The sequence below is a fragment of the Mauremys mutica genome, chromosome 10, assembly GCF_020497125.1.
Source record: "Mauremys mutica isolate MM-2020 ecotype Southern chromosome 10, ASM2049712v1, whole genome shotgun sequence".
NCBI classification, from domain to species: domain Eukaryota; kingdom Metazoa; phylum Chordata; order Testudines; family Geoemydidae; genus Mauremys; species Mauremys mutica.
Window position 1 is genome coordinate 64,384,071 of NC_059081.1, and position 14,271 is coordinate 64,398,341.

A 14,271-nucleotide genomic window follows, 5' to 3' on the forward strand; every position below is an offset into this window, starting at 1 on the left:
TTTATCAATCTTTCATTCATTGCTTAGTGCATATTCCTTTCACAGGATCAGCAATAGCATATCCTTACAACAAACAGTCTGATTTAGGACTACAGTTGCCTATCATTGCTACATTAGGTAGAGCAATGAAATGTTTATTAACTAATCTATACTGTCCTCCTGAACCATAGATTTTTGGTAATAGAAAATTCAGTTTAATGCTCTAATAAAGTACAATCTGATATACACTGTGCTAATTAATTTAGAAGGTTAATGTGGGAGTAGGATCTTACATTTTCAGCAACATTTCAGACTTCATTCTGAAGTATAACTTCATGGAGAAAGGAGAAGAATTGAATTTTACAATGCAAGATAAATTAGAAATAGTGGCAGTGTCTTTTCTTCTTTATACATTTAAAAACTTTCTCATATTTCTATATGTCAGTTTTCATGACGAGAGAAGGATGCAGATTTAAAGCTAGAACAGAATGCACTTAAAATCAGCTGCCTGGAGGAGGGTAGTTTGAACTGGTCATTTTAAAATGTAGGTCTGTTGCAAGAGAAGCTAAACTGGTAAAGTTGTTCTTGTAATGCCAACATAAGCAACATAGGGTTGCCAACTTTCTAATCACACAAAACGGAATGCCCCTGCCCCGAGGTCCCGCCCCCATCTTGTCCGAGGCCCTGCTCACTCCATCCCCCCTTCCTTCCATCGCTCGCTCATTTTCATCTGGCTGGGGCAGGAGGTTGGGGTGCAGGAAGGGGGTGGGGGCACCAGCTGGGAGGGGTGGGCTCTGGGGTGGGGCCAGGGATGAGGGGTTTGGAGTGCAGGAGTGAGCTCTGGGCTAGGGGGTGGTGCTGAGGGGGTAGGAGTGTGGGTGGCGGTACAGACTCTGGGCTGGGGGTGTGGGTTCCGGGGTGGGGCCAGAAATGAGGAGTTCAGGGTGTGGGAGAAGGATCCAGGCTGTGGCCCAGGGGTTCAAAGTGTGGGAGGGGGCTCCGGGCAGGGGGTTGGGATGCGGAACGGGGTACGGGCTGTGGGCTGGGAATGCGGATTCCGGGGTGGGGCCAGAAATGAGGCATTCAGGGTATGGGAGGGGGTTCCAGGCTGAGGGTTGGGGTGTGGAAGGGGGTGTGGGCTGATGGCCCTTTAACACCTGGCTGGGAGTTGGTCTGTTCTTTGTTCCCAAGAAACTGGTTTGGGCCTGCTTCTCTTAAACTTGGAGCATGTTACAGCAATGTGATACAGTAGAATCCTATACCTTTACATGGAATGATGATACACATAGTTAGCAGGACAATAATGTTCAGCAGACTATGCATTTTCAAGTGATACATCACGAGGCATACTTTGTACAAAATTTATTCTAGTCTTGTAAAAGTGGTGACCATAATGATATAGACTGTCACAATGGGATCTGTACATCCTGTGTCAAGTGATACTTATTTAATCTACTCTCTAGAAGTCTTTTATAGTCCTCACTGTCTGTTTAGGTTTTCATACTGTACCCACTGCTGTGGTGTCTGAATGCCTGATTACATTTAGCTCTGCACACCAGCAATCATCATTTTGCAGCTGAAGTATCACAGGACATTTGTTTCTGGTACTCAGAAGTTAAATGGTCAGTGATGTTGAATAATGGAAAGCAATTTCATTAACAACATTATGTTTAAAACATACAGTGAATTTAATGGTTGCGAGAGGTGTCAGACTACCAGGATAAGTAGCTTCTTGTTCTGCTTACAACATAAGCAAACCCGGGACAAACTTTCCCATCCTGTGTTCCAGCCACGTGCCTCTTTCTTGATCTGCAGAGACCGTGGTGAGGCTGAAAAGGTAGTTCAGTCTCTGTGGCTGTTCAGTCATTGGCCTCTCTCCTGACAATGTCAATTGCAAGTGTTGGTTTTTATGTTGTCCACAGGGTGCAGGAATAAGAGTGGGAGGCTTGAATTGGATAATCCATGTCCCCAAGAATTCAGAGTCCTTGGTGGGGGGCGAGGGCTGGCATAGAGGGATTACAAATGTATTTAAATAAGCAGTCCAAGCTTTAAATCATTTAAATGGCAAGCAAAATTTTTTCCCCTTCTCCAACATATAAAGTACAAGGGCTGGTTGGTGATTTTTTGACAACACGATTTTCACTGAAAAGTGTTAATTAGTAAAAACTTAAACTGTTTTTGGTCTGTTTTGATGAATCTCTCAATTTGAAAACATGTAAAAACATGACGTTTTAATAATGCAATTAAGTTTCATTTAAAATTTGAATTTTTTTGTTTTTACAATTTAGTTAAGCTTTTTTTGTTTGCCTCATCGGTTTGTGAAAATTTTCAAAATTTTGACTTTCCAGAACTCCAAAAGTCTAACACATTTTCTAAATCCAGACTCCAAAACGTTTTCCAACCCAGCTCTATAAAATACCTCAGGACTTGAACTGATTTACACGAATGGAATGTTATCTATGTCAATCTTTGTTCTCTTTGGTAAAATTCTTTCTGCCCATCCCCGTATGGAACAGGAGCAGTAATGGTATCGCTTTCTTACCTACAACTCATGTTTAAAGAGATATTGCCAAGTTGATTAGACCTCAAAATCTAGGTTTTTGTTTTAAACAGACATTTTTTTTTAATGCACAAAATCAAAGCCCTGGTGGTAAAACCCATATGCCCTTGCTCATAGGTGCTGGAACTGGGGGTTCTGCTGCACCCCGTGGCTTGAAGTAGTTTTCATTATATACAGGGTTTACAGTTAGGTTCAAGAATTTTCAGCACCCCCACAATAAAAATTGTTCCAGCACCCCTGCATGTGCTTAACTTTATGTGCACCTCAGTAACACTACTCGCATGTTTTTCTATTTACAAGATAAGGCCCGAAGTAATTAAAAAAATAAAATCATGATGATAATTCTCCAAAAAAGAGAAGAAAAAATTAGATATTTCCCTGAAGTTAGAAACCCAAACACACAAGCATTTAGCTACTATGTGAAAAAAAGACAGTGAAATACTTTTTTCACTTCTCTTTCATGTTATTTTAAGCCAACAGCATACATGGTGAAAATTAGTTAGATTTTAATATTTCTTTGGGTTTAATTAAGTTTAGGGGGCTTATTAGGAAAGGAATTGTGTTTAAATGTCTGGGCTTAATTTTTTTTAAAAGGCCTTAGTGCTAGCAGTTCTCTGGAATGACAGGCCCCCAAACCTGTAGTTATAAATAACTTGCCAGAATTTGTCTAATTCTTCTCCCACCGCCTTGCCTTTTTTAGGGCAAAGTTAAATAAAGAAACTTGGTCTTTTCACTCATCAGATGTGCACAAGTCAGCTGGGCGGCTTCTTCTCTGGTGCATGCAGGAAGCCCGGTAAATTACCTGCTGACTGAAGTCTTCATGCAAAAATAATTCAGAGATGAATTTGTCCATGTTGGTCTGCATGTTAAGGGTTTAAATAGAAGTTCTTTCTGAAGACTTACCAACCAGGCACCTGTCATTTCTCCAGCTGGTTGGTGTGTTAAGGATTATTGTCACTCCCACTCCCCCCTCCTCCCTGTTGCACCTGCTATCACTTGAATTATGGGCATTTCATACATAGTAACTTAATAAGGTTAAGTCAGACTGTAATAGAACAAGCTGACACTCCAATAGGGGATTAAAGCAGCTTTATGAGTGCCCAAGGAAAAGGAGCTACATTTATGGGAGTGACATGCCAATAGAGAAGCAGCTTTCAGATTGAATTACTTTAATTGTCAGTGCAGAGTGTGTAGCCATATACTAGAAATGATATGAAGTTAATCTGACTGATACATGGCCATTAACAGTCCTTGATATGTTTTTGATTGCTTGTTCTGTTCACCTATTGATCTCCGACTTCCCTTCCTCTCTAAATGGTATTTCTGGGCCTGCTTGTTGACCTCTCCTCTGTTTGTGAAATTACTGTTCCATTATCCTCCTGTCTCTTCTTGGATCTTGTTGGACATGCCTAGGAGTGAGACTTGGGTGTATGGCAGGAGAGGGAAGATGGAAAGGCTGTCACAACAGCCAGCACCTGTCTATTGTAGACTGGTGAACTGCTCAGAGATTCACCACTCAAGGCATTCTGACAATAACCATGACTCCTCTTCTCCAGAGAGTGACTTGGTGCTAACACGGGGGAGTGTCTCTCCAATTGCTCCGTCTCCCAACCCCAAGAGGAAACCACTTTGATCCAGATGAAGCAAACCAACCCCCAAAGAGAACTATTTTTTCATAACACTTTATTTTATGAAATACAATATACAGAGAAAATAAATTAAGACTTGAGTAGTGTTGTGAATGGGATTTGAACAGCTTGGTAGAAAGGAAAGACTTTATAGCCACAGACTGACCACAGGATTTATTGTCACATTTTTCAAGGGGATACATTGCTTCATGGTAAACAAGGAAAGAGAACTATACGGGCTTGATACCTGTACAATTTATTCCATCTAGCTTGCCTCAAATGTTCAATTTGTGAAGCATGAGTATGATTGAGAGGGAGACACCTACTGATTAAAAAAAGAATTGGTGTGGTAGGAGGCATATAGTACAGTCCTGTGTGGTTTCCATATTGATGGTGCTGGATGGAAGAAGAATTTTACTGAGCCAAATCTCAAGTGCATTCTTGTCTTCAGAGTCTAGACTTTTTCTGGTAGGGAGAGAAGGAAGAGTTAGATTCCATGACATCTCTTCTCTTCTAGAAGCAAGACTTACAAACTGACATGCCATGCATTTTATTTCTTAGTTTTGGATCTCAAAGTGCCTTGTTATTTGTGGTAATGTTGAAGAATCATGTACTAACTGGAAATGTTTCTCTTCAATGATATTATAACCATTGGAAAAGTTGTTTTTAAATAACCATTTCATTTAGTTTCAGGAGCTACTATCTGTAATTCATATGGGTATTTAAAGTTCACTGCCCTCCCTTCCATGTTAATCTACAAGTTTGTTGAAAGAAGAGGCAGGATACAGTAAGCCTCAAGTAGCTGTTTTTATATGTTGAGCTCTTGTATGTCACAGTGAAGATGCAGGTCACTACTTAAGCCTCAGCAGTTTCATATTAAGTGATAAGTTTGATATTTAATCATTTCACAGATTGGGAAACTGAGGCTGAGGTTAGGGGACTTGCCCATGGTCATACCACAAGTCAGTTGTAGAGCTGAGACTGGAACCAGAGACTTCTCACTCCCAGTCCCTTTCTTCTGCCACTGGACAACACTCCCTCCCCTTATTTGTATAGCAGGAGACTGGTAGTTATCATCACTTGGGAACCACCACCCATTACCGCTGGCTGCATGCAGATAGAAAGCCACTAAACAAAGCACCTAAGGAACAGAAGGTAAAACATGCAAATCAGAGGGACATACCGTATTATATTTTGTGAAATCCATTTAAAGAGACATGATGTGTTTTACAAATGCTGTGGAATAATGCAGATTTGATAGAGTCAGTGGGGTGAGGGAGTGTTATTTTAAAGGTATTTCACAGATTAAACAGTTTTGAGGAGCGCAAGGTACTAATGCTCTCTTTGTTTTAAGATAAAATGTAGTACTAATCAGATTGAGCTGCTGATAGATTGTAATAAAATTATCTTAGTCTTCAATGCTGTGCAAGTTAAACTCCCCTCCCACTACACCGTGACACAGCTGAATAAGTGCCAAATCAAGAGTTGCCTCAAAGCCTTGGCTTTGGTTAACTGTACTTGCAGTCAGAACTCTTCCAACGTAAGTAAGAGACTCTGGGCCAAGTTTAGTCTTGGCCAAAACAGAAGTAATTTATATCATTGTTGAATTTTAACCCTTTATTTTCATATCCTGATTTCTGGCTGAGCATGTTGAGTGCAACTGCTTAGCAATCAGTGCTAACAAGCTGTCTTTTGGAATAACCCTTTTCATTGTACCTTGTCTAACTGATGTATCTAGAAGGCTCATTGACTCATTCACTGATTATTGGCATAAAGGATTTCACCATTAAAAACAATCAGTTATGAAACTTTCTGAAAGAAGTACCAAATGTATAGCAGAAGAGTGCTGAGGTTATTGACTATTAATACCTACCTTCATAGTTGATGCAGCCATTAGAGTCTTCCTGTCCTTTCAGCAGTTCTTCTACTTCTTCCTCCGTCATCTTCTCCCCTGAAGCACAGACAGAATTGGGTTTGTTTCCACATTCCATAGACTCTCAGAAATCGTGTTAAACTTGCCTCCATGCATCCTCTTGCTCTCTTGCTCAGTTATCATGAGTTCCTTCTATCCTCAAAAATGTTTGTTTTCAACTGTGGTTCACCTTTCCTTGTAAGGTCTCCATCCACACGCTCAAAAAGATTGTACTCACTATTCAATAAGATGTGGAAGCCTCTGCCGTTGGTCAAATAACTTTGTCCCTGAAATCTACAGCATTGTCTCATGTCTTTTTTTTTTTAAATCTCTTAGACTGAGCCTAGAAATAGTAAAAATACTTTTGCCTTAGACTCTAGGCTGGGTTGTTAGTCCATTTACTGTAGAATACTCACTAGTCTAACTTTGTAGTCCTATGCCTGTCTCAGCACTGATTGTAACACCCCTTCCCTCTCTGTCTTGTGCCCTGCAAACAACGCTAGCTTTTCTGAGTCCCTCGCTGAAATGAAAATCCCTTACCCAGAGTAGCCAGTACATGACGGAGTTCAGCACCCATGACTGTGCCATTGCCCTCCTTGTCAAAGACACGCAGACCTTCAACAAAGTCTTCAAAGGTACCCTGTTCCTTGTTGTTGGCAGCTGCCTGCATCATGGGCAGGAATTCTTCAAATGTAATTTTCTTGGCATTCATCTCTGGAAAGAAAGTGTTAGTTATAACACTACTGGAGACAGAGCCGTTCTATAGAATTCTCCTGAATACCCATGCTGGAATAAGAAAGGCCCTCCCATTTCAAGCATCCCTTCTTTCTGCATTCCCTCTGTTGGCTTTAATCCTGTTTCTTTCCCCACGCCTTTAGCAATCCCACTGCCATATGGATTCAGTTGTCACTATCATGGAAGTTCCAGTTAAGGTTACAGTCTGGTGTTTGTTAAGACCACTGTTCCACCCTTCTTTTCACTTTTTTAAAGGTGGTATTTTTTTGGAATGGAAGGTTTCCAGCCAGGGATGGGTTTTGGCGTGGGCAGGAAGAGTGTTCTGGGAGCAGGGCTGCAGGACAGAGTACTATGAAGATTCAGGGCAGCGCCACAATTGATAGGGCAGTTGTAACTTACACAGGCCCCCAGAGTTGTCTAAATTATGCCAGATGCCTCTCCATCCCCAGATCAGCCCAAGACTGGGAGGACGCAAAGCCACTTTATACCCCAACCCTGCCTTGGCCTGTGAGTTTTACGGTGCCCTTCTTAGGTGGCACGCGAGCTGGTTTTTTTTAATGGCAGGCTGCAGGTCCCAGCCACCGCTGAACTGCTGCCGGCCTGGGGCTCCGTTCACTCAGCTGCCAGCCGGGGTCCCAGCCGGCGGCTCCGCTCAGCCTCCTGCCGTTCACCCAGGCCGGAAGGAGGCTGAGCGGGGCCGGTGGCTGAAACCCTGGCTGGCAAGGGGCCGGCAGCCAGAACCCCAGATCGTCAGCGGGCTGAGCAGGGCCAGAGGCTGGGACCCCGGCTGACAGGAGCCGGCCCACTGCTGGCCCTGCTCAGCCTGCTGCCTGCTGAGTGAACAGAACCCCAGGTCGGCAGCCGGGACCCGCAGCCTGCCATTAAAAAATACGGCTTGTGTGCCACCTTTGAGGATCCCTGTTCTAGTGTATATTGTAGTTTATGGTAATTTTCACTATACGCGATTTTCCTCTTACGCGCTGACCTTAGAACCTAACCCTCACGTAAGATGTGACTCCACTGTAGTGTAAAAAAAAAAAGTTTTGGGGCACTGCTTTTTGGCACCCCCACATCTTGGCACCTTAGGCGGTCGCCTAGTTCGCCAGTGGTTACACTGGCCCTGACAGTATCCCTAGCCCAGGTGACGTGACAGCCAGTGGTGGGTTTAGAGTTAGTGGGGGCCCCCCAACCCTGTGCTCAGCTTCATTTTTGGGGTTTGTCCTTGGGACCCAGCCAAGAAAAAGAACATTCTCTCTTATCTCCCTCTGCCCCCATTTTTCATTCTTTTTTTTCTTCATCCTCCTCCTATAAGTAATAGCAAGTAAATTAAAATAAAGTGAGGTACCTTGATTGTTCTTGTAGTCTAACTTATTTTGCCACAGACCACTTGAAAATCACGGAGGGTCTGGGCGGACCACTTAATGATCATTCTAAATATTGTAAAAAAATGTTCGGGTGCAGGGTCTGGCCTGGAGCTAGGGCGAGGGAGGGGGCTCAGGCTTGGGGCAGGAGATTGGGGTGTGGAGCACTTATGTGGGGCAGCTCCTGTTTGGTTCTCAGGATGGGGGTAGGGATGTGTGGGAAGGTGCAGGTTTACGGCAGGGGCTGGGTGTGTATGAGGGTTATGCAGGAGTGAGGGCTGGGGAGGTGTGGGGTGCAGGGGTCAGGACAGGGGGCTGGATGTGTGTGGGAGGTGCAGGAGTCAGGGCAGGGGGCTCGGGGTATGTGAGGGGGTGCAGGGGGCTGGGTGTGTGTGAGGGGGTGCAGCGGTCAGGGTGGGCAGGGGGCTGGGGAGGTGTAGGGGTTCAGGGGTCAGGACAGGGCTGGATGTGTGTGAAGGAGTGCAGGGGTGTGTGTGTGGGGGGGTGCAGGAGTCAGGGCAGGGGACTCAAGGTATGTGAGGGGGTGCAGCGGTCAGGGTGGGCTTGTGGGGGTTCTCATGCAGGGGGCTGGAGGGGGTATGCCCCAATTCCAACCCCTTCTCCAAGGCCTCCCCCCCACCTCTTTTTCTCCTCCTCCCCGGAGCGGGGTGCTGAGGCTCCCTCCCCCTCCCCCCTCCTGCCAGCAAGCAGCTGATTGGCGGCGGTGGCGGCGAGGGGTGGGAGGGAAGATAGCATGCTGGAAAAGAGGTTGGGGAGGAGCCAGGCTGCTGCCGGCAGAGGCTGCCATGGAACCCCAGCAGCCTGCAGCATCAAGCTTCTCTGACCCCACAGGAGAGCGCGGGGGCCGGAGAAGAGTGGGCCAGGGCCCCTTTCAACCATGGGCCCGGCGCCAGTGGCGCCATTGTAAATCAGGTATTGACAAGCATGTGTCTAAGTTTACGTTAAGGAGTAGTGCCGTTAATTTCAAGTTACTCACACACTTAAGTCTCTTTGGGATCAGAGCTAAGGTTTGTTTTCCTTTTGTCAATCTGGAAGAGTTCAGTTTGCCTATATTACAGACTGCTGGCGCTGCTACCAGAGCCTGGTAATTTAAAAGTCTTATGAACATGCACCCCCAGCCACTGTGGCCATTAGGCGCCTACAGACTGTCGGATAGTTACCTTCCTTGCTGGGGTTGCCCAGGATCTTCTTGATCTCACCATTTGTAGGGTTCTGTCCCAGAGCACGGATGATGTCACCAACCTGGCTTAAGACGATCTTGCCTTCACCTGTCCTGTCAAAGAGGAGGAAGGCATCCTTGTAGTCTGTAAGGAGAAGATGAGAGGGTGAGATGAGACGGGTAGCTCAGTGTTAACTAGCCAGTATTGACCAAGACATGGGGCCAGATTCTCTGCTAGTGTAACACCGCTGAAGTCAATGGAGTTAGACTGCAGAGACTTTGGCTCATGGTCTCAAGCAAAACTTTACATCCTATGACATTTTAGTATCACTATTTTTAACCTTCTTCTGTCCACCCTTCATCTCTTTCCTGGTTCTAATAGCCAACAGTAGTTTTGTAATTGCCCCATGTGGTTACCTTAAGTGCCGCCAAGGAAGACTGGCTATGTTAAGAAACTTGTTCATGAATGGAGACACTTATAGCCAGCCTATCAGTGGAAAGTAAAAAGTTCTTGAATAGTCTATTTGATTTTATTTCACCAAGGGGATGAAAACTTTTTGCAAAAGCTCCTTGCAGTACAAGAGCTCTGTCTGCTTTGAAGAACACAGGCTGTGATTCAGCAGTATGGCTGTTAACATGAAATCTGACGCATCTGAAATTTACCCCTTGCCTTCTCTCACAATGTTGTATTGCTATGAAATGTCTCTCCACATCTGTCATTTCATATTCTATCACACCCATCCTGGGTGGGTCATTCCCATATAACAGATACCCAAGGAGTCTGTCTTTCTTTCTTTGGCAGCCCTTGTATAGTTTTTCATGCCAGTACATTCTGACTGAATCAAATCTGCCCCGAGATGACAGATGTCCATTTATTTTCCGATTGCCAGTTGAGACCTTGGCACACCGACACTTTTTCCATTAAAAATTAATGTGAAAAATCCTGTTCACAGCATTCTCAGTCTTCATCTTCAACTGCAATGCTCCCCTTTAATAATCTTTATTTTGTACTTTAATAGCATTGTGATAAAGAACTTAGCTAAAGATCCATGGCAGTTGACTTTGTTTTGTCAGGGTCTATGCTATAGATCTACTGTAATTTAACAGCCAAAAGTTTGACCTTCCTGTGTGTTAAGTGCAATGTGGACTAATTATGTATTTCACTACGGCAGCTTATTCCTGTTGAAAACGCATTTTGGAGGAAGGCTTCGATGGTACTGTATATAGGTGGCTGTTCTTCCTGCCTTGGGACAGACTTGGGTCAATAAGCCAAGTGCCAAATTATGTCTTCATTCATCTTTCTCGGGGGCACGTGAAACTGATGTATTTTGGTGCTAGCTCCATATACAGTCTGCCTGGAGGAGTCTTGCCACCCAGTAAAACTGCTGATGCAGTATGTGGTTCTGCTAGACTGTAATATAACACGTCTGGAATTAACCCCCTTACTGTCTGATGTGCTGAGACCTACAACACATTGCTGCTAGCCCTCTCCCCTTACTCCCCTTTTACAGCAGGCTATACAATTTGGGCCTTTTAGAGTTGTACAAAACAGCCTCTTGCAATCTACAGACTTTGTATTGGCTGTTTCCGAGAGGTGGAAGTCAATGGAACTTGACCGATTTTTGCCATCTGGCCCTTCATCTTGTGTGTTAAAGATATTTATCCAGACCTAAGTTTAAAACGTGACACTTTTTTTGCCTTTAGCAAGAACATACAGAGTGTTCCAAGACCAAATTTTTTCCTCTCTTGATTTTTTTTAAATCTAAAAAGGATTTAATATTCATTGATGCAGATTCCCAGTTCAGTGAAAAGGGCCCAATTAAAATCTCTCACTGACACTTTTTTCTCCCCAGTGTTCTTCCATTGAATTCTATGGAGCCAGTCCTGATTTATACTGGTGTAAGCAAGTCCAAAATCTGGCCCTGAATAGTGTTATGCTCAGCTGCTGATTCTGTAGCAGGGCTGAATAGTTGTAATGGGTAGGGTTAATGTATTTCAAATGAGTTCTTCTGTTTCCCAAGTGGCCTTTAATTGCTCCATTACTTGGATCAGTCATCACAACTTTGCAACAGCTGGCTACTTTGAAATAGCAGGATGGAGGCTGGAAAAGCTGCTGCTTTGTTATACACACACATTCTAGTTGACGCAATTTTTCCATAACCATTCCCAACCCCTTTGTGAAAGTGCCCCAGTTATAATTAGAGACGAGTCCAAATCAACCCACTTAATGATCAGGGGTGTTTGGAACCAGGGGGCCTAGTTCTGATCTCACGCTGGTGTAACTCAGTTGACTTTGATGGTAAAACCAGAGTTAAATGAGAGTAACCGAGAGCGGAATCAGACCCTGGAAGTTCAGATTGAGACTTTGTGATTTAGGTCAGTCTCTTTAGCTGGAAGCTCTGATGAATTTTCCCTTTCTGTGACTTTTGATTTCTAGTTGGCCCTTTGTACCTCTCCTCAAAACAGAAGCTAGTCACAGCAGGGATCAAATTCATTTCGTACTGGGTTTTTGCTGCTGTTAGCCTACATTATATTATGTAACATAACCAAAATGTATCCATTGGGATATTTAAAAAACACCCCTGGAGCAGATTTTAGGCTCTTCACTGGGGAATTTCTAAAACTTCAGGATTTGAGCCAGACCTCTTTAGGAAGACTACAGGTTTAACGGAATAATCCTGTATGTTGCTAGCTACTGATATAGAAGCAGGAAATACAGCAGCAAGCAAAGGATAGCAATACATCCAGATTATTATACGCACCAGTATACGTGAGTAATTTGCTAACTATTTCCATGCTTCATAAGTGTATTTACAGCAATATAGCTCTCTTTTTTTTCCCCGTATCATCTCCCAGCCAAGAGTGACAAGCAGGTTTTTCATAGAGCTTTTTAATCTTCCATTAATGTAAATAACAATCCAGTGTAACTGCAGCTAAGTTAATTTTTCAGCTTCGCTTTCCCCCTCTCCTGGTGTCAGCCTAGTTCCTTATGGTTAAAAACTGCTTCTCCACATCCATTTGACACATCAATGACACACTTTGAAGAAGATGTACCAGGTACAGCTGGCAATATCAGAGGTCCTCTTGGGTCTGTGTACCTGGCAGATTAGGCAGAATGTAAGCATTCAAATAAGGGACCTGGAAATCTAGGATCAGATCCTTAGCTGGTAGAAGTCAGCATGACTCCCATGTCATCAGTGGTGCTACTGATTTATATCAGCTGAAGATCTGGCCTCCTGTCTTCCTTAAGGTTAAACTTTATTAGAATGCATGTGCAGATATATTATTGGCTGTCTTGTGACTTACCATCCTGCTGCTCCTTGGAGAACTCGATCTGTTGGAAAGAAATCAATCACAAAAATAGCTTTTAAAAAAAGGGGGCGGGGGACCTGTTGGATTTTAAAGCATCCAACTACCTCCATGAATCATCTTTCAAAGGGGCAAAAAATTAGCTTGTTTGTCCAATTCTCAGGAGTAGCTTGAATACCAACAGGGCTAGCAATGGAGAAAGTTCTGGTTAGACTAGGGTATGTCTAGTATTTGGTAGTGTGTTACCTCAGTACTACGGCAGTTAAATTCCTGTTCCACTTACCGGCAACCTGGTCGGCACTGAAGGACTGCAGTTGGGAGGGAAAAGAGAGAGAGAAAAAGAGAACTAGTACTGTTGAAAATGCATTGACAGAAGAAAGAAAATAGCACAAGGTATCTCTGAGAGTTCTAGCATCCCTGTCCTGCCGAATGCAACTGGGCCATGGCAAGTCATATTAGCAAGTGTCTGCTTGGTTTTTTTTTTGTTTGTTTTTTTAAAGCATCATAAGACTATTTAAAGATTCTATTGAAATGTATATCTAGGGCAAAACCAGGGCTGCAGCTTAAGCAATGAATCAAGTGTCTCTTAACAAACAGAGAAGTTGTTAATGTACTTCCAGGCCATTTATCATTTTACTACAGACATACAACATTAAGATCATTTGAAGTATCATTGCTTAACCAGCAGCTCAACATTAGGATAACAAATAAACCTATACATTAAAGCCTCTTTGTTTTTAAATTAGTTGTTTATCAGCACTTTGTTCCTAAGGTGGTAATTTATTATACGGTTCCTTTGCAACCACATCAGAGTGCATCATACACAAAAAAAATGTTAGCATATAATACTGCAATAGTATCTATTCAGTGTAAAGTTATAGGAACTACACTGCTACCACTAACCAGTGTAAGAGACCAGACCAACTGGACAGCCTAGAGAATCCATTAAGCTTCATTTTTCCCCCAAGGCCAAAATAAAACTTTAAAGATTCCTGCTTGCTTGGCTTCCTACCTCAAACTAAACACTTTTTCTGGCCTTCTTTCCTCCTACGACTAATCCAAACTAGAAGCTAGATACACGCATTAAAATGATTGGCTCACTGTTAAGAATTATATTTCCTGTGGACCCACCATGATTGAGATGGTTGGAAAAGAAGAAGAGCAGATGGGCTGGAAGAATTGGCCGAGGGCTTCTTGAATCCCTGAGAGAGTGGTCCTTCCCCCCTCCCTTTTCTTCTTCTTCTTCTTATATATGTGAAGGGTGTGACATCACAACCAGCTCGAGTGTCAGAATGAAGCGGCCACGCCCCTTGTAGAGTTCTTTAGCTTTCTTAGGGCAAAGGGATAGATCCATTTCTTGACAGACGTTTTACTGAGGTTATTTTTAGGTGGCCAGAAAGGGGCAGGGTGTGACAAGATTCAGTGAGGTTTGACTCTTGTCAGCACTTTCTTGAGCTGTAACGTAAGGAAGGAATATTCCTTCTCAACCTACTTGGGGCTCCTCTTTCTGAGGAGCTCCTATTTGTTCCACAGGCTATAAAGTCAGCCACAGAGAGGGAGGAGCTCTGTGCTTGTCCATCTGGCTGGTTTTACATTTTCACATACGG

The 14,271-nt window shown here is 43.6% G+C and overlaps 1 protein-coding gene across 3 annotated transcripts; it reads right to left on the minus strand.

Annotated features, from left to right (window-relative positions):
- Positions 1–4,274: 4,274 nt before the first annotated feature.
- On the minus strand, positions 4,275–13,908 carry MYL1 (myosin light chain 1). Of its 3 annotated transcripts, none has more exons than XM_045032741.1 (7): positions 13,796–13,908; positions 12,948–12,972; positions 9,357–9,500; positions 6,620–6,793; positions 6,041–6,118; positions 5,351–5,403; positions 4,275–4,632 (listed from the first exon to the last, which is right to left on the minus strand). In XM_045032741.1, exons 1-6 carry the CDS (start codon positions 13,796–13,798, stop codon positions 5,375–5,377), a joined length of 453 nt encoding a protein of 150 aa, XP_044888676.1. In that variant the 5' UTR covers positions 13,799–13,908; the 3' UTR covers positions 4,275–4,632; positions 5,351–5,374. The 3 variants fall into 3 exon arrangements, 2 of the variants coding, with proteins under 2 accessions (XP_044888676.1, XP_044888677.1); XR_006582695.1 differs by lacking the exon at positions 5,351–5,403 and adding an exon at positions 5,125–5,308; XM_045032742.1 differs by lacking the exon at positions 5,351–5,403.
- Between the last annotated feature and the right edge of the window lie 363 nt (positions 13,909–14,271).